Source organism: Rhipicephalus microplus, chromosome 1, assembly GCF_043290135.1.
Source record: "Rhipicephalus microplus isolate Deutch F79 chromosome 1, USDA_Rmic, whole genome shotgun sequence".
Classification (NCBI taxonomy): Eukaryota; Metazoa; Arthropoda; class Arachnida; order Ixodida; family Ixodidae; genus Rhipicephalus; species Rhipicephalus microplus.
Window position 1 is genome coordinate 36,174,576 of NC_134700.1, and position 24,399 is coordinate 36,198,974.

The 24,399-nt window shown below is 46.6% G+C and overlaps 1 protein-coding gene across 2 annotated transcripts in view; it reads left to right on the forward strand.

The window, feature by feature from the left end:
• The first annotated feature begins 610 nt into the window (after positions 1-610).
• Positions 611-24,399, forward strand: part of LOC119178071 (replication protein A 14 kDa subunit) — a 105,701-nt gene continuing 81,912 nt past the window's right edge. Inside the window, exons 1-2 of one of the 2 annotated variants that reach the window (XR_005110633.2) lie at positions 611-829; positions 923-997. Coding sequence is in view for 1 of the 2 variants with exons in the window: in XM_037429234.2 (XP_037285131.1) it covers positions 758-829; positions 923-997 (147 nt within the window). In the remaining variant the exon portion in view is untranslated. The remainder of the gene's footprint in view (positions 830-922; positions 998-24,399) is intronic. The other variant, XM_037429234.2, reaches the window with a different exon arrangement.

Sequence of the window (24,399 nt, forward strand, 5' to 3'; positions counted from 1 at the left end):
CAGAAAGCAATATTTAATATCGCCCGCAAAACTGGCATAAAAAAACTAAGTCGTCACCGATATAAATGTTGTAACAGCGTTACTTGTACTCGACTTACTTGTTAAACCATCGAGCGCATGTTGGCTCACATGAGGAACACTGCACTCTGCATATCGTGGAGACTGCTGACAAAACGAGCGTATGATTTGATCGCAGTTTTGATACTTCTCCTCTTTTTATAGTTCGCCAGTAGCCACTCATTATGTAACCCAGCTCAAAGCGCTGCTTGAGTGAGAAGCTAGGTGGATCCGTGCAAATTAAGATTGACATTTGTGTGTGTGTGTGGGTGTCGGTATTCTCTCAAAACAGTGAATGTATAACCGAAATATCGGTGTGCCTGAATATTCACTTGTTCAAAATGACGCGTAGCAGGTGGGTCCACTTATAAAGGGCTCAGAAACCCATCAAACGCGCTAAAAACGAGCAATTACACACTTTCGCAGGCTACAGAGCGCGCGCTCCTTATGCAGACGCTCCAGAGATCTTTAGTACCATGCGACAACAGCGCCGTCTCTACTGTCATGCTCTGGAGAGTCATCTGAGATGCGGCGCGGCCACCTCGTTCATTTCACTGCCTCTTCTAGTACACTGTAGAAGAAGCGTTCAAACGTAAGGTAGCAGAGGCGCAGTTTTCCTTCTCTACTTGACTTCGGCAGCGGTTGTGTGCGAAAACAAGGGTCATTGTGAGGAACCACCCGGCGTGTGAACAGTCGAGACATGCGTGTCAATGCGAAGCTGCTCGCTAATTACCAGAGGCAGACGGTGTGTCTCGTCGGCAAAGTCCTGCAGGTATACCGCTCTTTGTTGTTTCTCGAGCATACCGCGCAAAACGAATACCGGCGCGGCACGCCTCTGACGATTTCATGATTATTGCTGTCGCAGTGCGAACCCCAGGGCATGTCGTTCAAGATGGAATCCCCAGACAAGCAGGTCGTCCAAGTGATCATGAAGAATCCAGTGAGTGTAGCTGTTGCTAATGAGACGGATGGCATTTAATTGTTCACAGATTGAGCGATATGTATGATGAGCTGTTGCTTGCAACAAAGCGTCCACGCAAGGAAAGCAGCACTAAATGTGCAGGGCTGAAAGACGTTCACAACGGCTTCGCTGTGATGAACAAAACAAAACAAAAATTCTGTACATGGCGATATGTAACTGACACTACCGGACATCTAGGTGGCCTCGCGATTTTTTCTTTTCCATGAAAACACATGACAATTTGGAGCCGCTCGCACTATATCACATGTGCACTGTCCATGTTTGGGCGGGCAGTCTTTAGGTCCATTCGATTCACCCTACACTTCCAGAACTAGTTACGGTGGTGCTGTCTGGTTGTTGTCTTCGTGCAGGTGATGTTTCTGCTAGCGCAGCAGTGACGAGACGCGGAAACGAATACGAGAGTGCAGGTGTCGTGCAAGCCCTATGCTAATTGTCTCGAGGGTTGTGTAGGCTGTGCTTCGTAAAAGACGGTGCCGCTTACATTGCTTGGCATGTGTCTACCGGAAAATGTTCACTGTCGTACTTGTTGCACGTCGCTAAAACAGACATGAATGCAATCGGCTATGTCGTCTGCTGCATCCATCTTGCGCAGCACGGACTCGGCACTACTTCACGAGCAGGTGCAGGGAATTCGTGAACTAGCTTTGCACGACAGCTGCACTTATCCGAAACGAATACTGTGGTGCCACTGCCGCCATTTTGAACTTTTAAAACGGATGCCTAAGGCAGTGCCTCCATGAACTGGTTCAGAACGTGCAAGTGAAACGAATGGACCTTTTAGGAAGTCAAAACACCGCATGCTGGTGCTGCGGATGGATGGATGGATGGACTTGGCTGCACCCTTTAGATCGGGCGGCGGCAATCACCGCCTGGCCGTAATATTTAGTGAACTAACCACTAAATTTATCTTTTTTTTTCCTTTAAATAGTAAAGTTGAGGACGGGTACTTTGCAGTGAAGGGCTTAATTTTCACTCTTGCCCTGACTTTAGCCACCAATCAGACAACCTTCTTCCAGTTAATTCTACCCGCATAAAGTCTATTTTGCCCTCCCTGTCCCTAAACCCCAGTGCTCTGAAAAACTCTGTGCCATCATCCTGAACTATAGCGTGAAGTCTTTTACAGAACATTATCAAGTGTTCGGCAGTTTCCTCCTCCTCTCCACATGCACTGCATACCGTGTATACCCCTTCGTATTTGGGCTGATATGTCTTGTTTCGCAATACTGCCATCCTGGCCTCAAAGAGTAGAGAACTACCCCGGGTATTATCATAGATCCTTTCCTTGGCAATTTCCTGCTTAAAAGTTCGATAGATCTCTATTGCGGACTTGTTAATCATGCCAATTCTCCACATGTCAGTCTCCGTTTCCTTCACTTTCTTCTTAACCGATAGTTTTTTTTGGTTTGGCCACCTGCTGTTTTCTAAGTATTTACCAGTCAATTTCCTGGTTCGCTTCCTGCATTTTGTATCGACATTCTTCATGTACAAGTAGCTGAAAACCTTCCTAGCCCAACGCTCCTCCCCCATTTCTCTCAATCGCTTCTCAAATTTTATCTTGCTGCCCCGCCGCGGTGGTCTAGTGGCTAAGGTACTCGGCTGCTGACCCGCAGGGCGCGGGTTCGAATCCCGGCTGCGGCGGCTGCATTTCCGATGGAGGCGGAAATGTTGTAGGCCCGTGTGCTCAGATTTGGGTGCACGTTAAAGAACCCCAGGTGGTCTAAATTTCCGGAGCCCTCCACTACGGCATCTCTCATAATCATATAGTGGTTTTGGGACGTTAAACCTTATATATCAATCAATCAATAAATTTTATCTTGCTGCTAGCTTTCCTGCCCGCAAATGATGTCCATCCCATATCACCTTGTACTCCCTGATTTGGTGTATTCCCGTGAGCTCCTAAAGCAAGCCTATTTATTCTACGTTGCTTTACTTCTAATCTGGCTTGAACTTCTGATCTCATGCACAAGACAGCATTGCCGAACGTCAGACCATGAAGCATGACCCCTTTCCATATTCCTCTCATATTATCATACCTATTGTAATTCCACAGTGCCCTATTTTTCATGACTGCTGCATTCCTGTTACCTCTAGTCGTCACGTATATTTCGTGTTCCCTTAGGTGCTTGGTCCCATTGCTTATTCATATGCTCAGATATTTGTATTTATTTGTTATCTCTAGCGTGACCTGTATTTTAAGCTCACTACCTTCATTATCATTAAAAATCATGACTGCTGATTTTTCCTTACTGAATCTGAAATCTAATCTATCTCTCTCATTACTGCAGATGTCCATCAATCTCTGCTAATCTTCCTTGTTGTCGGCCATTAGCTCTATATCATCTGTGTACATCAATGCTGGTAGTGCCTGATCAACGAGTTTTCCTTGTTTGACGAAAGAGAGGTTGAAGCCAAGTCCACTTTCCGCTAATTTGGCCTCTAATCCTTGTAGGTACGTAATCAACAACAAGGGTGACAGAGGACACCCCTGCCTAAGCACCCTTTCACCTCTGTGGGTTTGGATACCTGTTTTTCCCACTTTGAAACTACCTTGTTACTTTTATGAATTTCCTTTAAATATTAGTGACTCTATCTTCTGCACCTAGTGCGTCCAGTATTCCCCACAAGTCCTTTTGAACCACGCTATCCTACGCTCCCTTGATATTAAAAAATACTAGCCACAGGGGCCTGAGTTCTTTTTCTGCTATTTCGATGCACTCCGTCAATGAGAACAGATTGTCTTCTAACCTCCCGTGTTTTCGAAACCCGTTCTGCAGTTCCCCCAGCACCCCCTCATCCTCTATCCATGCCTGCAGTCTTTCCTTTAAATCTGCATCGTCGGCCTGTAGACCTCTGATGTCACTGTTATAGGACGGTAGTTGTTTATGTCAGCTTTGTCCCCCTTTCCTGTATAGATCATGCTCATCCTGCTAAGTTTCCATCCATCAGGGACTTCACCATCGATTATTGTTCAGCTCACTGCCTCTCTCAAAGTCTGTTTAGTCTTCGGACCCAATGTCTTTATCAGCATAATCGGAATGTCATCTGGGCCTGTTGATGTGCTACTTGGAATCCTTTTCTCAGCCCTTTCCCACTCCCGTTGTGAAAATGGAGCCATTGCTACACTTGATCCATCCTTTTCTATTGTGGTGCATAAGGTACTTCTTTGTTGAAATTTTTCTGTCATCCTTGTTCTTATATATTCAATAGCTTCGTCCCCTTCTAGCCTAGCACCTTGAGCTGTAGTTATAAACCTCTGCTCTTGGCTTGTTTCATTTGATAGGGAGTTTAGATGGTTTCAAAATTTCGCAGCTGCCTTTCTGTCCTTTTTATGTACTTCTGCCAGCCACTGAGCACCCTTTCTTTTAATCTTTTCATTGATCAGAAGGGATGCTTCTCTTCTACAGCTTAGAAAGATGTCCCATTTTCTTTCAACATCATCTGTCGGTTCACCCTGCTGTTTAGCATGCCTGTGTTCCCTAGAGGCTTCCTGACATTTTGCTATGGCTCTCTTTAACTTCCTTATCCGACCAACTCTTGGGCTTGTGTCTTCTTTTCCGGGGTGACTTGTCACGTGCCTTAGCAAGCTCATGCTCTAACAGTGTAATTAGATTTGTGTATTTCCACACTGTTTTATTATCCTCAGTGATTCCTTTCTCAATTTGTTTAGTAGCAATTGCTATTTGTCTTTCTGAATAAAAATTTTCCTGTAGTTGCTCATCTTGTCTCCTTCCCACTTTCACTGCTCTTCGAAAACTTAGCTTGATACGTTTGTGATCACTACCCAGACATCTGGAGCCATCTTCATCTATGTGCATTCCCCTGAGCTTATCGTACATCCTATGTGACATCAGTGCGTAATCTATCGTCGACTGCAGCCTTCCTACCTCCCGCGTTATTTGTCCTTCACACTTCTCAGTACTGTTGCAAAAGATCAAATCATGCCTTTCACACATATCTATGATCATTTTGCCTGTTGAGGCAGTATTCCCATCTATATCTTCTATGTGCAAATTTATATCTCCTAGTATAATTATCTCGTACTCTCCTCCTAATTCCTCAACGTCCTTTGATGTACACTCGGCCATCCTGGTTTTCCTCTTTGGCCTTTCTCCTGTCCACAAGTACACCAAACCAAGGAGTGTCATTTGCCCTGCCACTTTCCCTTTTAGCCATAAGTGTTCCTTGCACTCCTGCTTGACCCTTTGCCAGTCTGTACTTTTATGAATGAATGCCCCAATACCACCCCCCTTTTTGCTGCCTTCTGTTCTATTACAATATTCCCACATGTTGTCCGGATTACAAGGTCGTTGCTCCATGTCCCGAAGATGTGTCTCCACAACCCCATATACCATCAGTTCTTCCTGCCTCAACTGCTATTCTATCTCTTCCCACTTTAACCCATTTCTGCCATTCTCCATGTTAATATAGCCTATGTGTGACTTAGCTCGGCCCTTGTGCTTATGTCTATTTTTTCTCCCACGGACTCTCTGTGGCTTGAATATTTGTGGCCCTTTACCCCCGAATGCAGAGATGTTACTTGGCTCGCGACTTCAACTTAACTTGAGCAAGTCGGCGCGAAGCAAGCAGCGGACTTCAAAACGCCCAAGTCAGCCTTCGCGTTTCATAGATGCTCAGGCTGTCTTGCTTGGTCAAGTCAAGAACGAGCTTCAAAGCAGAAACACGCTGCTCGCCTGCTAACGAGGGTAATAATGAAGTTGTTCGCGTAAGCCATGCATTACACCAAAAAAAGACCATACGTTTTAAAATAACTATAAAAACGAAGGGCCACAAGCATATTCTTGCCATTTTACGGCTAACGAGCGGCACGTGGTGCCTGCCACCACAGCGATGCGCAGTGTTGCTTCTGTAAAACGTTTGTCGCCCGCCCACCCAAATGCGGTGCGTTTCTCCACGGTTGCTTGTTTGGAGGCGAAACAAGCATCGCGTTGGGTTCGTTCTTTCGTCGTTTTTTTTTTCTCAATCGAACGCCATGGCATGTATTTGTGCTGACCTGGCTCGCGAGGTGACGCGATTTTCACGGTATTTGCCTTTCTGTTCGCCTGTGTACATGCCTGTAATGGGCTAGGTCACAGTTATTATGAAAGAAAAAGAAGCTCTGGGAACAAATGTGATTCGTATCCTTTTGTTGAGCTTGGTAAACAAGAGAAAAAGCGGGGGTCAGGACATTGCCCTCAGCAGAATTTTGTCTCGCGGGGTGCAGCAATGTATCGCTGCATGATGGTAATGCGGATAAAAAAACCCGTGATAGGGGCACCACTTTTTTATGTGTGTGTAATTTTACGTAGCGTTGTGCTACAAGCGATGCCTTTCTGAGCGAGAAACAGCGCCCTAGACGGGACGAAAGGATAGACGAGGCACACGGACACAGCACCGAGTCAATTTTTTTTTTTACCGAAAGAGACGGGAAATGTCGTCGTGTTATAGAAAAACAGAAATAGCCTTTGCGGTTACGGAACACTTCGGCGTTGTCGACACCGGGGCTATTAATACGCACGTGTGTGTAGTCGACACAACCAGTAACGCAAGGGAACTCAGCCACTTCATAACAGTCCGCCGGCTGCGGAAAGCACACCAGCATCGCGTACAGGTGCTTTGCGATGAGTAGCGTAACTTTTCCGACTGCACGGCACACTGTCGACTACGGAATGCGGACGAAATTTCCGGTGACTGGTTGGTATGTGCCAGCGCTGTAAAACCTGAGAGCCATCAGTAGCTGTAACACTGGATGAACGGGCTGTGTTCGGTTGTCCCCACTTTCACGGAGCGGCAACATAACGAGCAGCTTCCCCACGGCGTTCTTCACGAATCTGTACCTAGCGTGGAATTGTTGCTCATCGTACAACTCCATCGGATTTCCTTGGTCACGTAAAGCGGTTCCAAGTATCTTCGGCAGGCAGTGCGCCTCAAAAAATGCTACGCTTATGGCGAGGCAAGCAAACTCAAAAGCGGCCACCTTTCACGCGACGTCCATTCGAGAGGTGGCCATGTTGGAATGACGCACGAAGTCGCTTTCAAGCTAGCCCCGCAGCTGACTTGAAACTTGTCCTGACTTCGACCGAGCCAAGTCGCCTTCAAGTCATCCGCAAGTTCGAGAACGATTTATGGCGACCGGCAAGACTGTCTTGAGTCAAGAACGAGTCAAGTACGAGTCAAGTAACATCTCTGCATTCGGGGGTTAGAACTGGCTTCGGCTACACTATTGGGCTCAGAGCTCTGGGCCCCCTTAAAAAAGCTGTGGCTTGACGACCCATTTTATCACCACCGTGTCACACTGCTCGGGCCCGGGGCAAAGCGCCATCAGCTTCTTTACACGCTGCTCGAGCTCGGTCCGCCCTTCCCGTTCTTTTCGAAGGTCGCCCTTCATTTGCTCTAACAGGCTGGCGGTAGCCTTCTCCCTCTCACGCGATGCTCCGAGCTGTTTTCGGAGTTCTATCCTCGGCTCCCGTTTCGCCCTAAGCTCCCCCTGAAGCCCCTCGATGCTAGCCTCCGTGCGCTGCATGGTCGCCTTCAGTGCCTCGCACAGCCTGCCCACAAAACTCGCCTTCTGCGCGTTGGCCAAACTCGTGAATGCTTAGAAGTGTGGCAGCTTGGGCTAGTTGGTATGGCATGATGATAGTTATAGCGCGAGAACAAAACGACGACTGTGTCGTCGTTTTGTTCTCGCGCTATAACTATCATCGTGAATGCTGTCGCATCTAAGTGGCACCAGCGCTTGCATTCTTCGCACTGCACCAGCTCACTCTCGCTCGTGGTTTTCCTAGCCTCCTTAGCCATCGCCTGCCCGACCGTCGGACCGAGCGCTTGACAGTCCTACGTTCAACCCTAATGCCGCTTTCTAGCCTCCTCCGTTAACTCTCCTACCTCAACAACTGTTTGAAGCTGCCACCTACACCGCACACATATGTGTTCAACTTCGCTAGTAGCCTCTCGCTAGGTTCCCTTTGTGTTCGGCTCTAGCTGTTTAACAACTAACCGGGCACCCTGAACTTCTTCAAAATAGCCGCCTACCCCGTTCACGTGGTCAACGTCACTACAACGTTGCCCGTGTGCCACACCTACAATACTCGCAACGCTAATTATTGATTGGGAGAGAAAAAATAATAATCGTGTTCACAAACACAAAGAAGTGAAGAGAAACTTATCACATATTGCGCACTGCTTCTGCACCAACTGACCTTGCAGAACCTTGCACGATCTTGAATCTGCCGAACAGGTGGAGCGCGCAAAACACGTCCGCACACTTTTCACGGCAGTGTTTCGGTTCACCCGGTGGCGCAAACCTTTTGAAAGCGAAAACGCTCGGTTCACCCAATAGCCGCTTAAAAGCAGCTTCACTTGGCTTCAACTGTATGAATAGACGGCGTTAGAACCACTGTGTAGGAAAACTTTTTTCAGGCGATTTAGCCGTTCTTTATTCTGTGGTTCAGGTAGAGTTTCTCACTAACTTGTGACACACAGTCTGTGGCGGGTTCGTCGTATTCTAGTCATGATGTTTTTTCTCCGATGTTGGTGTTGGATTGGACTGTAATCTGTTTGAAATGGCGAGATCCGCCTCCGCCCGTGAGGACGTGGTCGCTTTCTGTTGTTAGAAAGTGATTGATACGCAAGTCGCTGCCGCTCGCTTACGGGCTCGTGCGGAGAGGTGCGTTAAAGTCACCTCACAATGCCTGCAGTGTGGTTTCATAAAGATCTTTGAGCTGGACGAGCACTTCCGAGAAGCGAATCTAACAAAAGGAGTAAAGACTGTTTGTCAAGTTTATGATGGGGAGCAGACGACGGAAGACGAGGGCGCCTGAGTCGCCGCGAAGCGCATTTCTCAGGTTTGTGACAATACTGTGTACGACGTATGCCTCGAGGTAGGCAAGTCTCATTTTGCTGACATTAAGCCGGGTACGCTATCGATGTGCTGCGTTGACGTTTATGAAATTCATATAATTGTTGTTTTGATGTATCTAGCAGTAACAGCTGTGTACTGTCATGTGCAAACATTTGCAACGTGCTAAAGAATAAATGAAAAAATGATATGGTCATGGCATTAAAATGTCCGGGAAGTTTTAAGAGTCATGTCCTTCGTGCCGCGGGAGCATGACCCATAACTTCGCTGTGAAGCAGCAAGCTGAGCTTTAACTACAGCAAGGCAAATTTAGGTGCTCGTCTCATTTTTTCCGGGCTCTTGTGTCATGCTTGCTCTATCTTTCACGAATTCGGCTGTGTTCACTGGCTGTGACTTGCTTGGGAACTTATATAGCTTTACACGTGGAGAGCGTCTCTTGGGGTTGTCTGCATTGTTGTGGCAGCCCACAATACAACAATACTTCGAACCTCGCCGACGCTTCTGCGGGGCTGCTTAATCCATTGCGGAAAGGCAACTTCGCAGAGCAAGCGTCTTGTTTTATTATTTCCTAATCCTTACGTGTTGAACAAAATATACCCGGAGAAGACAAAGTCGCAATGCAAATGGTGCCAGGCTGTGGCAACATATGTGCACATACTTTGGGAATGTAGCATAGTGCCGCCGCCGATGGATATCATGCGAGATCCCTCTCTTGAGCACTGGGATGCCGTGTTGACCAGCTCAGACCGAGTCGTCCAGTTAAGGGTTGTGGAGTGGGCCACACAGGTTGCCGCTAACCATGAGTTGGTGGCCATCTAACACGGAATTGTCCGCAGTGGCTTTCTGACGAAATAGTTTTTCAATCGACCACCATATCGCGCCAAGCTGACGGCATGGTGCCGAAGTGCCCCGCAGCAACTGCAGAACGCCTTTTACGCGTGTCCTATGCGCCCCTGTTTAGGCGAAACACATTGATTCGCCTGCGCCCTCTCACGCGAGGCGTTGCCCGCGCCTATCCTTAAGTTCTCCTGGATTCACTGCCAGAGCCAGGCGCGGCGTTGTTGTCGCTCCGCAAAGTTGAGCTTTGGTTCTTCTTCGTACAGGACACCAATTTCTCACAAGGTGGAGAGCTCGGTAGTATGCTCTTTACTGTATAAATGAATTCGCATCTGTGCATTTCATCTTTTATTTGACATATGTTGACGATGTACAGGTGGGATTTGAATCCTCTTCACTCACGATTTTGAGCGACGAGTCTAGCTTGGTCTGAACAAAATCTACAAATGGGCTGATGAGGACGAGTTCATAGTGAAAACAACCTGTGGCCTTTTTTTATTGTATACCTTAATCCTGGCATTTGCATGCAGGTTCACAGTCTCCCTGCAAACGTCACACAAGTTTTTAGGCATAAATTCGGGCTCGAAGCTTACCTTAAAAAAATGTGCATGCCTACAAATATATAAATGGCTTGCGCCTACACCACTGAAGGCTCCGTGCTCGAGCACGAGCATATGGGTACGCAAGGCTTCTGATCTCACATGAACACTATTAAAACATCACATGCTGGTTATTTCATTATTCACGCACAGAGAAGTTCGTTGAGCATTGTTTTTACATAGATGCAACTCGTGTCTCGTTTAAACCACTATCGTGGAGTCCCAGTTTCTTTCAGAAGTGGTGTCCATCACGTCACACATAACTTCTAGGAATGGCGGTGTCAGCTGGAGCACCAGACATATTGTTGCACAGTCATGCCAAAGCCACCCAACGGAACCTGCGTAAAAGAGCTAGACATCGGAGCATACGTGCTGGTGCTGTCGAACTACATTACTGACTGGATGCCATCGGCCCCATCGACTACAGCATACTTAAGAAGACCAGCAGGCGATCGACACTTCAGTGGGCATGTCGGCTGGACACCCGTCATCATGATGATGAATCCTCTTGCATTTTTCATGCAGTAGTAGTAGTAGTAGTAGTACAAAACTTTATTATATACATAATCCAGACAGGCTTGAACTCCAGTGCCCCGAGGAATATACGGGGTGGAGAGCAAAGTCTGTCCGGCAGGGTGGTGCCCCTATTCCAGGGCCCCACTGGCGCGAGCCATCCGTTCAGCTCTTTGGATCAGTCGCAGCTGATCCACTAGGGCTGGGCTAGACAGTAGCGCCTCCCATTCCTCCCACGTGCCAGTGGTGTCGTGCTCTTCGTCGTGCTCTGCACACTTCCACGTGATGTGAAAGAGTGTTGGGGTGGCTCCACACCACGGGCACATATCTCTGTATGCCGTGGGGTAGATCAGGTGAAGAGTGTGCAGATTTATGTAAGTGTTAGTCCGTATTTTTCTTAGCGCTGTTGCCTCCGCAGCGCTGAGCTTGCTGTGAGGACATGGATACAGCTGCCTATTTTCTCTGTAGTACCTTAAAATTGTTGCGAAGCAAGGGTCCAGGGGTGTCGGGTCATCACTTGCATTGGCTTGAGTGGCTCGGTGATTTTTGAAGCCTCGAGCCGCCTCGTCCGCGCGCAGGTTCTCTGTCACCCCCTCGTGCCCCGGTGCCCAAGTCACAGCCTGTACGTATTTCACTGTGGGGTCCCATCCTGTCTCAACCAATATACGGAGCGCATGTGCTCCAATTTTGCCCTTTAGATAGTTTATGCAAGCTTTTTGCGAATCTGAAATGATTGTTAATGGAGCGTTTCGCGTCCATCCCTCTTTTATTGCGAGTGCTATGGCAACTTCTTCTGCTTGTGTTGTTGACGCCTGATCTATTGAAGCGCAGGCTGTAATTTTCCCTCTATGGTCGTGGCTACACGTATCTCTTTGCATTGGTTTGATAAGGTGCGGCGTCAGTGAATCTGGCCGTGTTCAAAAATCTTGTCTTTTTGTCTATGTAGTCAGCCCTTGCCTTTCTTCTTCCAGCATGCAGAGTAGGATCCATGTTGCTTGGTATTGGCAATACAGTGTACCATTCTCTGAATTCGCTTGGTACTTCTTTAGTTTCTTGGTGTGTTTGTAATAAAGTATTGCGCCCTAGTTTTGTTAGGGCTGCTCTGCCCGTTGGGGTCTGGAGAAGGCGATTTTCTTGCGCTAGTAACTGGGCCTCGGATAATTCTTCGATTATGTTATGAAGACCAAGCGCCAGCAGCTTGTCGTTTGAAGTATTCCGCGGTAATCTCAGGGCTGTCTTGTAGGCCATTCTAATTATTTGGTTTGCTTTTTCCTTCTCTTCTCTGTTCATAATTTGATACGGAAGCGAGTATGTAGTGCGACTGATGACGAGGCTTTTGACCAATTTTAGGGTATCTTGTTCTCTCATGCCTTTATGGTTGTTTGTTATTCGCGAGATCATGCGTGAGATCTGCTGTACTGATGCTTTGAGTTGATTTAGTGTGTGCAGACATCTCTGATTAGCTTGAAGCCACATTCCTAGTATGCGTACGGTATCTTTCTCCGGAATGACATTTCCGTCGAGCTTGACTTTTAGCTTTAGATACGGGTCGATCCTCTGTGCTTTTCTCTTCGTGAAGCGAATGAGCTCTGTCTTTTCGGCTGAGCACTGAAGACCCCGTATCCTTGCGTACTCTTCTATGGTGTTAGCTGCCTGTTGTAACCTATCTTCTTTCTCTGCTAGGCTGCCTGTGGTTGTCCATACCGTAATATCTTTTGGATATATCGCATGTTGTAGACCGGCAATATCTTTGAGTTTTCCTGCAAGGCCTGTCATGGCGACATTGAAAAGTGTCGGTGAAATGACTGCTCCTTGGGGTGTTCCTTTGTTTGGAGGTTTAATGATGTCGGATTCGTAATCTCCCAGCTTGATTGTTGCAGTCCTGTTACTAAGAAAACTTTTGACGTAGTCGAACATTCGTTCTCCACAGTTAGCTTCCTCCAGACCTTCTAGTATTGCTTTGTGACTGATGTTATCAAAGGCTCTATTCATGTCAACTGCCATAACGACGTTTTCTCCAACCTTAGAGATGTCCATTAATACTTTTTTTTTTTTAAGTAGTAGAACATCTTGCATAGAAAGGTGTGGGCGAAAGCCACACATTGTTTCGGGAATGAGGTTGTTCTTCTCGACATGGTTGAGGAGCCTGGTGTTCAACAGTTTTTCACAGATTTTTTCCTAAGCAGGACGTGAGCGAGATAGGTCTCATGTTCTCAATGGCAAGTTTTTTTCCTGGTTTAGGCACCATGACCACAATCGCATGTTTCCATTCTGGTGGGACAGTTCCAGCCAGCCAATGTTTGTTTATCTATTTAGTGAGAGCTTCAATGGCTTCGTCACTTAGGTTCCTGATCATACCATTGGTGATTTTATTTGCACCCATGGTTGTGTTCTTCTAGTTACCAAATATGGCTGCTCTTATCTCAGCGTCCGTAAAAGGCTTGTCTAAATCAGGTTGCGGTGATTCTTTATACCTTCCTTGATATGAAGGCGTCGCTCCGTCTTCCCCAAAGCATTTTTTATGCATGGCTTGAATGAGGTCCTCTTTCGTACCAGGGTATAAGTGCTGCAATCTTTCAACGGCTTTACTGTTTTCATTTTAGGGGCAAAGCTCCTTAGGGCGTGGGCTGTGCGTCCCCTGTAGCCTGTATGTAGCCACCTCTAGTTTAGTTCTTGCAGTGTTCACTAGATGGCGGTACCGTCCCCTGTATGTAGCCACCTCTAGTTTAGTTCTTGCAGTGTTCACTAGATGGCGGTACCGTCTCCTGTATGTAGCCACCTCTCGTTTAGTTCTTGTAGTGTTTACTAGGTGGTGGTACTTCTAGCTGATGATGAGAAGATGCAAGATGTTATAAACTAGAAAGCGGTACTTGTAGTTGATGAAAGACGCGAGATCTTATAAAATAAAGCCGTCATAATGAAGGGACATCGCAAGCCATCCATCGTCTAAGAACAAATAAAAGTTGATTTGTGTATATACACACACAGCGTTTCTCACGTCTTTACATGATGATCGACTGGGCGAATTACACGGAAGATTCACAGTTTACCGATGAATCCCTCCGGAGCTTCGCCCATTCATCATCATTCACCCCGTGAATATGCCGTAATTTTTTTGTCTTCGTGGGGTCTATCATGGCTTTCAGTATGTTCCATGTTTTGGCCGTACTCAGCGTTCCATTGAGTGATTCACAGAAATTGGCCCAATTAGTTGCAGTTAGTTGATTGGCGTAATCCTCTGCGCGCTGGGTGATATCTTCGATTCTTTCTTTCAATTCACGGTTATGTTTCTGTCTTTTCCATCTTTTCGTAAGGCTTCTTCTTGCTTCCCATAGATGTTGTAGGTGTGAGTCGACATCAGGGGCATTGCTTGATCGCGTTACTACTTTACTGTACCTTTCTTTTTGACGCCTTATTTCGTCACACCAATCACTCAAGTTTGTTATATCTGAAGCTGTCAACCTTTGTTCCAGTGATTTTCTGAACGCATGCCAATTAGTTATTTTGGCAACGCCAATCTTTTTACGTATGTGATCTGTGTGTATAGTGGTGCATAATATGTAATGATCACTGCCTAGATTTTCTAGAGTGTTGTGCCATTCCACCTCTTGACAATTTTTGCACATAGTTAGATCCGGTGTCGTGTCTCTGGAGGTACTGTTTCCTAGTGTTGTTGGCATTGCTGGATCCGTCAGGAGTGTCATACCTGTAATTTCAATTTGCTGGGCTATGTTTCTGCCTTTAGCATCCTGAGTGAGGTATCCCCAGCTTGGGTCTTTTGCGTTGAAGTCCCCCACCACTATGAGCGTGTCCTGCTTCGCTAGTTTTGCTGAATCTTCAAATAGTTTCTCGAAAGTTGCCTTTCTTTGTCAAGGTGGGCTATAAATGTTCAGGACGAAACTGCTTTTCTTTTTCTTTTCTTTATATAGGATTTCTGTAATGATGTGTGGGATTTCGATTCCTTCTGTTCGTTTATGCTGTATTGTGGTTATGGGTTTGTGGACTAATGTCACCACTCTCCATTTGTTGTTATTATTCACAGCTTCACCATGAGTGCCATAGCTCTGCATGCTTGGCCTTATTCCCACCACTTGGAGAGCTATCACAGTAGGTGGCCTCGGCTGCATGGCCACCAGCTGTGAAAGCTGTTCCTTTTTTTGTCGGAATCCCCTGCAGTTCCACTGCCATATGTCACACTCTTCCGTAGTTTTTCTTAGTCGCTTATGCATCTTCAGTAGCTTCTTGTGTCATATTAAGTAGGCCCGGCCTGTTGTATGCCTTATCTGCTTTTTCCCTTATGTGGCTGCTATTGGTATGCTTTCTCAACGCCTTCGTGAGTTCTATCTGTTGCGCTTGAATTTTTCTTTCCAACACGTCAAGTTTTCTGTCTACCTGCCCCATGACCTGTTCGACGATGGAGGGAACTATTTCTTTTACGGCTTCTTTCAGAATAGCTATCGTCACCACAGTGTCGGCGTTCAATATTGATACGCTTTGTTGCTGTTGCTGCTGCTGTCCTGCCAAGAAAGATTGAGTGGGTTTCCTTTGTGGTTGATCTGCTGCCGCTTTTGTTGGCTTCTAAGTTGCCTATTTTCTCTTTCTAAATACCCCATTCTTGCACGCATTAACTCTAGTTCTTGCTCGAGTCGCGCGAGCTGTGTGTGTGTTGATTGCGCTTGGTTTGGAGGAGGTTGGAAGGCTGCTGCTGCCCAGCTTACCCTGAATTTCTGGTGGTGGTGGTGGTGGTGCTGCTGCTGCTGTTGCTGTTGGTGGTGGTGCTGCTGCTGTTGCTGCGATGTCTTCTTGAGCTTCCTGTTCTTGTTCGTCTTGCTTTCTTCTTGCCAATTGCCTTTGGAGCTGAAGTGGTCTCGGGAATTGGGTCTGGACCTTGATCTCGAGCGGGAACTGGATCGAGATCCGGAGCGTGATCCCGCGTCGAACCCCTCTGTTAAATCCATATCCTGCCTTTCGGTGCTGAACCACCGACGCTTCAGTATTCCTGGAGATCGTTGTCTGTTTTCGTGTCTAAGCTGCTGTACCTGTTCTTTTCCCCGTTGGGGGACTTTCTTAAGCCTTTTATTTTTTTTTTTTTTTCATGCAGGTTGTAACACTATTCAACTGTGAAGTCTAGCAACCGATTTTTTAGTCCAGCTGACGTGTCCAAAGTCTGTTTGCAGTTTTTGTTGTGTATACGAAACATTGTATTGCCTTTGCTTATGCTTTGTAGGGACATAGAGTCCTATTCTGGTCCAAACACAGAACAGCTTTTACGAAAGCCAATTGAGGGTCAAAAAAGTATGCAGCAAAAGTTTGACGCCGTAGAAAGAAAACTCAAGGATGTGGAGACGTTTCTGGCTTTAGTGAAGGAAGTTGGCGAAAAAATGACCAATATGGAAAAACAATACAAAACTTGGAAAGGAAATTGTTTGACCTCAAGGACCGAGGCAGAAGGAATAACTTAGTCATATTCGGCATTCCTGAAAGCGCTCGGGGAAACTTCAGAATCATTCACAGAGAGCGTTGTTCAGGACCTGTTGCGGAACAAACTAGGCTTGATAGTGTTATCTGCCGAGAGAATTCACAGATTAGGAATGAAGAAATCAGACAGGCCGCGGCCTTCAATATTAAAGCTGTTTGATCACTGTGAAAAATTGATCGTGCTCAAGAATTGCTTTAAGCTAAAAGGAAGCTGTGTATTCATTGCTGAAGACTTTTCAGCAGAAACGAGGCAGCTCAGGAAACACCTATGGGACAATACCGCGGACGCGAGACGTGAAGTTAAAGTAATTAGGCTGATTCACGACAAAGTTAAAATTAACAATAAACTGTTCGAATGGAACTCAGCCGAAATGAAAATCATCCCGATTCACAGGCACATGTAGGCAGCTGCGAGCATGGGCAAAATGACGAGAAAACTGAAACAAAATGTTGTTTTGTTGTCTAAACATAAATGCCCACAGCATTGTGAATAAAATAGTGCACCTTGAAACTATTGTAATTACTCATAATCCCGATACAATAGTCATCTCTGAAACATCTTTGCACTGTGACATTATTGATTCTCAAATTACGTCAATTGGGCATAGAATTTTCAGGAAAGACAAGGGCTCTCGGGCTCTTGATGCAGTGGTGTTGCAGTCATGTTTCGTGAATCTGTGACAATGATGAGGTTACCTGATATTGTGGATGTGAAATGTGTCATAACGGGATTCGTTACGGGGGATTTTCAGGTTCTCGTTGGGACATTTTATCGCCCACCTAGTTCAATCATTGTTTTTTTTTGAGAAGCTTAATGAATTCTTCCGCGAGAATAGAAACAGCAGAGGCAATTTACTACTGGTCGGAGATTTCAATGTTTCAGATGTCAGCTGGATAGACAAGCTCCCTGATGCACTTTTCGCTTCCGCTGAATCTTTGTTGACATCGTCCTGCTACACGGCCTAACACAATGTGCGTTGAAAAAAACACTGCCTCAGTCCTAGATTCATTTCTTGTAAACAATGGACTGGTAGGGCGAAAGCCAACAGTGTAACTCTTTGAAGGAATATTGCATCATAAAATAGCATGCCTCACAGTACCAGTTATCGTTGCCCCAGAGCAACAAAAGAAAGATAGGCTAATTCCTTTGTTTGCAGAAGCCAGTGAGGTCAATATATTAGATGCATTGGACTGTTCATTTTCTCGATTTACATCGCAGTATGAATCGGGCAGCCTATCTGTCAACGGCCTGTGGTGTTTTTTTTAAAGAACCTGTCTGGCACTGCATGAACAGTTTCGTCCCTTGGAAATGGAAACTGCGGTGAGGTATCAACCCTTAGATAACAAAACATATGTTGCCCCGCTGCGGTGGTCTAGTGGCTAAGGTACTCTGCTCTATACTGGTGATGTGCTAGGAACACATCAACAGTACTGATCTTATCTTATGTCAGGGTCAGAATATGCTCATTACCTGGAGGAATAAAACAGTCATCAGCCGTGAAGAAACACTGGTTATGAGCATCGTTATCAGACGAAAGCACAGTATCTAACATGCGAATGAGCCCCTGACGGCAAGATATCACGGCTGAGGCTGAGGAGAGAAAGTCCCATCCTAAAATGAGCGCAATAATTCACGATGACAGAACAAGGAATTGTATATGGTGAAGGATGCCGTCAATAAAAACTGGTGCTGTGCAAACACCAGAAGGCTGAACAAGAACCACATTAGTACAGCGAAGGGGAGGGCCATCATACGGTGTCTTCACTTTACACAAACAGGAACACAAGTCCACACTAATAACTGAGAGTGATGCACCTGTGTCCACCAATGCTTCAGTCCATATACCCTCAACACACACTGAAAGTACACTTGAGGGGCGTTCCAGAGGAGTTCGATGCAGTCCGCGAAATGCAGCTTTTCCTCCTAAAGCTGCACTGTTTAGTTTTCCAGGCGATGTTCAGATGCCATGGTAGCCGGACGTAGTGGTGACCAGGAACAGCACATAGGCGACAGAGAGCGACGGCGCGAGGAGCGGAAGGTACTGGCTGCATCGAAGTGCTGTGTAGAGGGTGAGCGGCGCTGGTACAGTTGGTATGGGTGGCGATGTTGTGGAGCAGGGACAAACTCATCCCTCTCGAAGTCACCATAGCCACGCCTTTCATCTTGTTGACGTCGACGACAGAACTGTGAGATGTGGCTGCGTATTCCGCAATAATAACAAATTGGTTGAGATGGACGCCAGGTACGGAAAAAAGGAGGCGTTGCCCTTGGGGCGAGGACATTCAGTGAAGGCTGCATAGTTGACCCATATTGCAGTGCTTGCTGAGAAGGTGACGCTGCAACCACCTGAGCATACGTCGGCTTTGGAGTGGTATGCGAGCTCGGGACTTGCTCACACGTTATGGACGCTAGTTCCTCCCTCACATTGTTGCGGAGGCTGCCTGCAGAAGGCGTCATGCAGAGCTCATAAGACGACGAGGGGGCCTGGAATCGCAGCTCCTCGCGGATGATGGACCGTATCAACGCACGGAGCTCACTGTCATGCGTTGGCCTGAGATCTGCTGTGTCTGTTTGTAAACGTATAAGTTGAAGGTCATCGAGTCGTTGACATGCACTGATGATGTCCGCGACCATGGTGGGGTTCTTTGCCGCTAGACCGTTAAATGCGACGGCTGCTATGCTCTTGAGCAGGTGGCGAACGCAGTCATGCTCTGCCATCGAGCTGTCGACACTTTTGGCATAAAGCGAGGACATCTTCATTGTACGAGGTTTAGGACTCGCCGGAGGGCTGAACACATTCAGTGAGCTTCCGTTTGGCTATGTATGCATGTACAGAAGGGTTGGCAAATATTTGACGGAGCTGCTGTTTAAAGGTAAGCCAGTCTGTGAAATCCAGCTGATGGTTGAGAAACCGCCTTGGCGACCCCCGTCAGATAGAACGGTTCGCGGGACAGCTGCACAGAATCATGCCTATAGTCAAGCGCACTCACACTGTCGTACTCATCCAACCAGTCTTCAACGTCTTCACCGCGAAGGCCGACGAACATCGGGGGATCCTTTTGAGGGGCGGTGGCAGTCCAAGAAGGCATGCCCAGGGGTGCAGGTGGGGTGGATGGAGCCGTGTTGTTGTGCTCGTCTTGCGACATGACCGTAGGCTGGCTGCGCAGACGGCGACTCGTCCGGAGCTCCAGGGATGGTTTGTAGTTGAAGATAACGAAAAAGCGCTGCAGGGAGGGGACCAGGGGACCGGAAAGCACTCTCCACCACTTGTAAGGCAATGTTTTGGCTGCAAGCCCCTGCCCACAACACAGGTCAGACTGATGAGTATGTACATATGATAAGATGACGCGTACCAATAATGCTCACAATAGCTTTTTATTTTTTTCAGATTGTAAAGCACTACAGCACTCATTGTAGCATACCATATTTTGCACAATGAAATGCTTTTTCCCGAAAATATATGTTGTAGAGTGGACTGAATAAAAAATGTGAAAATTGTGTAAATTTTGGTTGACAGCTGGTAAACAGTGCAACAAAAGCACTATATATGCAAAACTATTCGGAACAAAGAAAATTAATGATATACATCTTAAAGGTAAATGACCTAGAAAAAGTATTTAAAAAATAAATGTTGTACGAACTGTTTCCAATGACATAGACAGAGAAAATCATAACCGAAGTGCTGCTTTGCTGCTTGTAGCCATGCGCGGAAGCATCCCTTGGTTTTTTAGTGAGGCACAAGTGAACTCGTACACTTATTTCAGTAAATTTTTTTTTTGTGATAAGAGCCTCCAGGTGTTTCAATGTAGATGGATGCTCATGGTGTGAATAATTTCTTTATAAATGAGATGTCCGATGAAATTTGCTATTTCATTTAGCATCACATCTTTCCATTGAGCCAAATCACTCTGCATAGGTTGGCGTTCCTGTGTATGCGTCCAAGCATATTTATTTACATTTCTGCACATTGTCTTAAAAAAGAACAATATTGCACAAGGTCCTAAAATGTTTCACGCTGCTCCATAGTGAGGGCCAAGATGTGCTCTGGTGGCTTTCTTGTCGTGACGAGAAGCTATGCAGCAAGCGCTAGCACATTGCGCCCCAGAGACTTGCGGACCTTGCACTTTTTAACCAGAGTTGCTATGAGATTGTGCACAAAGGTGAGCAGCTGCGCACTTGCAGGGGGGGAGATAACTTGAGGCCGTAAACAAAACAAACCCATAAACGTCTGCGGATGTCTTCGGCTGACGCAAAACATCGTCACCATAAAACTTGCTGAGGTGGTGTCATCACCGAACTGTAAGCTTGTCCCCACTCAATTCACTTGGGGCTGCAAGACAGTTTCGAGTGCCATGTGTAACCGACGCTAGTCCTGAGTTACGCTATGAGAGCAGACGCACCCGGACTTGAAAGACCGTATGACTCTGCGACACCTGTAGCGTCTCGTAAGCCAGCGCCGGTTTGTTAGACCACTAGTAAGGGTCGCAGCCCAAGGTTGCTGGACAACTATATATTGTCCGCTGCACCTCCCTTTCTTGGTGAAGATGCGTTGGTCAGCACTGCATCTGGAACATCTGCTTGAACTACTTGTTGTAGGACAGGAACTTCGGTGGACGACGTGTTCTCAGAGATCTTGGAACAAGCTGTGTGTCGGAAGTGCTGTCTGCTGTGATGTCTTGTTCTACTGGGTCAGTCACAAAAGTAAACGACTCAGCACTGTCATCATAATCCTGGTCAGGCGTTCAAGGCCCTTCCGAATCCCGGGTAGGCTGTGTGTATCTTTTGCATCCCATCATTGGATAGGTTCCTAAGAGTGAAAGCTTCCGATGTGGGTTGTAGAGGCCGTCTATTTCACCTATACTGCTCACCATCCTCGGAGAGTACTCTGTAGGAACAAAGTGCAACCTGCTCGAGCACTGTCTCTTTTCTCGACCATCCCTTCTCATCTCTCAGGCGAATGATGTCACCTGGCTGGAATCTTGGAAGTGTTCCCTTCGGTTCACTGTGTTGAGGCTGCTTTGTGGCATTTGGCATTTCGGCTGCCAGGTGGATTAAAGTTGGGAAGACCAGTCCTGAGGCGGTGATTCATCAGCAGTTCACCAGGGGAACTATCGCACTCCAGAGGGCTTTTGCAATAATTCAGAAGGCCTTTGTAAAAGTCGCCTCACGAATGCGGGGTCTTCTTCAAAATATATTTCACCACTTGCATGCCTTTTTCCGCGAGTCTATTTGAACGTGGAAAGCGAGGAATCGACATGATATGCTTGAAGCCGTAAGACGCTGCGAAGCGTGCAAACTCTCTTGATGCACATTGTGGCCCATTGTCGTTGATAACTTCCATTGGTTCTCCATGTCTAGCAAAAATGGACATTTTGCTTATCACTTCTTGTGCTGAAGTACCCTGTAACTCTTCAACCTCCGGATAATTGGAGCACGCGCCGTAGAGCACCAGTTATATTTTACCTGCATATTGATATAGATCTGCTTCAAGACGAATCCATGGAGAATGTGGGGTATCTCTCATAAAAAGCGATTCTCCAGGTAGGGCATATGCATTGATCTTGCAAGTTTCACATCTGCTGATCATTTTATTCCTAGCCATAACATCAAAAGCCTTGCCTTCGCGAGTGACTTGTTTATACCTAAGTAGCCGACTGAGCATTTCTGATCGTAATGACCGTGGTACGACCACTAGCTTTCCAATGACCGACAATTCTGAGTCGTAAGCTCTGTACGGACCTGTAAGCAGTTGCTCCTGCTCAGATTGAATTACTCTGATCACATCTGAGAGAAATGGATCTTTTGCTGTCTCTTTGACCAGTCTAGCGCTGGTTTTCTCACCAACCAGGCTGGACCGTACTGATACTGCATGTACCTCCACATAGCTATCTTCGTCTTCTGTCACATTGCAGTGGGGACTTGGAGCCCTAGATAGCATGTCTGGCAGGACTAGAAGTTTACCCGGAATATAGGCAAACTAGTATTCGTATCTTATCAATCGGAGGAACAGGCGTTGTAGTCGGGGAGGCATGTCATCAATACATTTTTTTTATATCGATATCAACGGCTTGGGATCTGTTTCTATGAGCACCTTTCTGCCATAAATAAAGTCGTTAAACTTTTCACAGCCATAGACAATGCCTAAAGCCTCCTTTTCAATTTGCGAGTAACCTTTTTTGTATTCTGTGGGCCGCCCTGAGCTATATGCCAGTGGTCGCCAATCTGAACCATGCTTTTGGAAGAATGCTGTGGCGCCAAGCCCGAGTCCTGAGGCGTCAGTAGACACTTCACATTCTCTTTTGGGATCGTAGACCGCAAGCGCAGGTGAGCTTGTTATGGCCTTTGAATGGCTTCTAACTCATTTGTATGCTCGGGTCTCCATGTGAAGTCTCTATCATGCGTTAACAGTTCATGGAGAAGAGTAGTTCTGTGTGAAAGATGATGCACTTATTTTCTGAAATGCATAACCATGCCTAAGACGCGCTAAATCTCTTGCTTTGTGCTTCGTTCTGGCATTTGCAAGACGCTGCTGATAAGTTCAGGCAATGGCTGTATGCTTCTTTCACTGATCTTATCACCTAGAAAAATTATTTCCTTCGTGCCCATTTCACCCTTCTCAGCGTTTGGTGTTATTCCATGTTTTTGAGCTGCGTCCAACGCAGCCCTCAAATGCTCTTCATGCTCTCTTTCATTCGATCCTTATATAAGCACAGCATCGATGTATGCTCTCACACCCGAGAGGCCATCAAATACGTACGACATGGCTTTCTGGTACACTTCTGGTGCAGACCATAAACCGAATGGCATGCGAAGAAATCTGAAATGCGAAACAAGTTCGGGTAGTCTTTCTTACATGACGCATTCCCGAAGCGTTGCCTTTCCCAGTCCAGCTTGAGACAGCACAGCTGATACTTCCGCTGTGCGACGCATGAAGTCAAAGTCCTCACAGGCAGCAAGTCTGAGTAGGGTACTTGTTTTTAACACCACAAAAATTTTCAGGCTCACGGTCTTGTCTTGGTACGTAACTGGGATCACAATTGTTTCGAGATGCTCGATGGCTTCACCGCTGTAACTATGTAGCGTCGCCTTTCTCTTCTGAGGCTTGTACTCCTGGCATCTGAAATTCTTGAGCCAATGCAGAGGGATCAAGTTTACCTGTGATTCTGTGTCTACATTGAGCTTAAGTTTGCTGTCTTGCATGGTTGTGTTACTCATTCATTCCGAACTCTTGCTAGAATTGACTTGCAAGACATCATACTGCGCGTTCGGCGAGTTGCTTCGTGTCTTCGACATCGTCTGCCGCTTTCTTCGTTCTGCAGGCTACTGCAAAATGATTCTTTCGGCCACATTTTCTGCATCGTTGACCGTATGCCAAGCTTTTTTCAGTTTATGCCACCTCTTGCACTTGTTGCAGGCTCTTTGGTTCGGCATTTTGTCTTTGCTTGACACTTTTTCTTTGCTGACGGCTTCAAGAGCTTTTGTTCCTGGGCCTTTGCTATCAAATGCAGCGCCCCCACGCGGCGCTGATAGTTGTGTTGAGCTGTGCAAGCCTGGCACGGCGGCGGGGTGGCCATTTTGGGAAATAATAAAAGACAGTTCGTTCTGTGCTAAGAGCTCAACATGTTCTCGTGTTTTTCGCGGGCCTGATGGCCTACTGTTCACGGTAGTCACTACCGCCTGGCCATCAGTTAATCTACACATTTAACAGCCTGTCACTCTCTTTTCTGATTTACTGCTATTTCTGCGGATTGTGCTGCTTGAATGGCATCTTCCAGCGATAGAGAGTCCTCTCCGAGTGGGCACTCTCGAAGCAGGTCGTCAGCAGTTCCGAACACAATTTGATCCCGTATCATGGATTCTCACAAAATTCCGAACTTGCAACTCTGTGCTTTTAACTGCAGGTCTCTCAAGAAGCTTTCAAAAGATTTGCCATCCGCCTAAACGCACTTCCGAAACAAGTACCGTTCGAAAGTTTCATTCGTGCGATGCTGGCAATACCTTTCAAACTTACGAAGAACTGTGTCTTAGCTCTCCTTCTCTGTCGCCGTGCAACCGAAAGTGTCGAAAGTGTCAACCG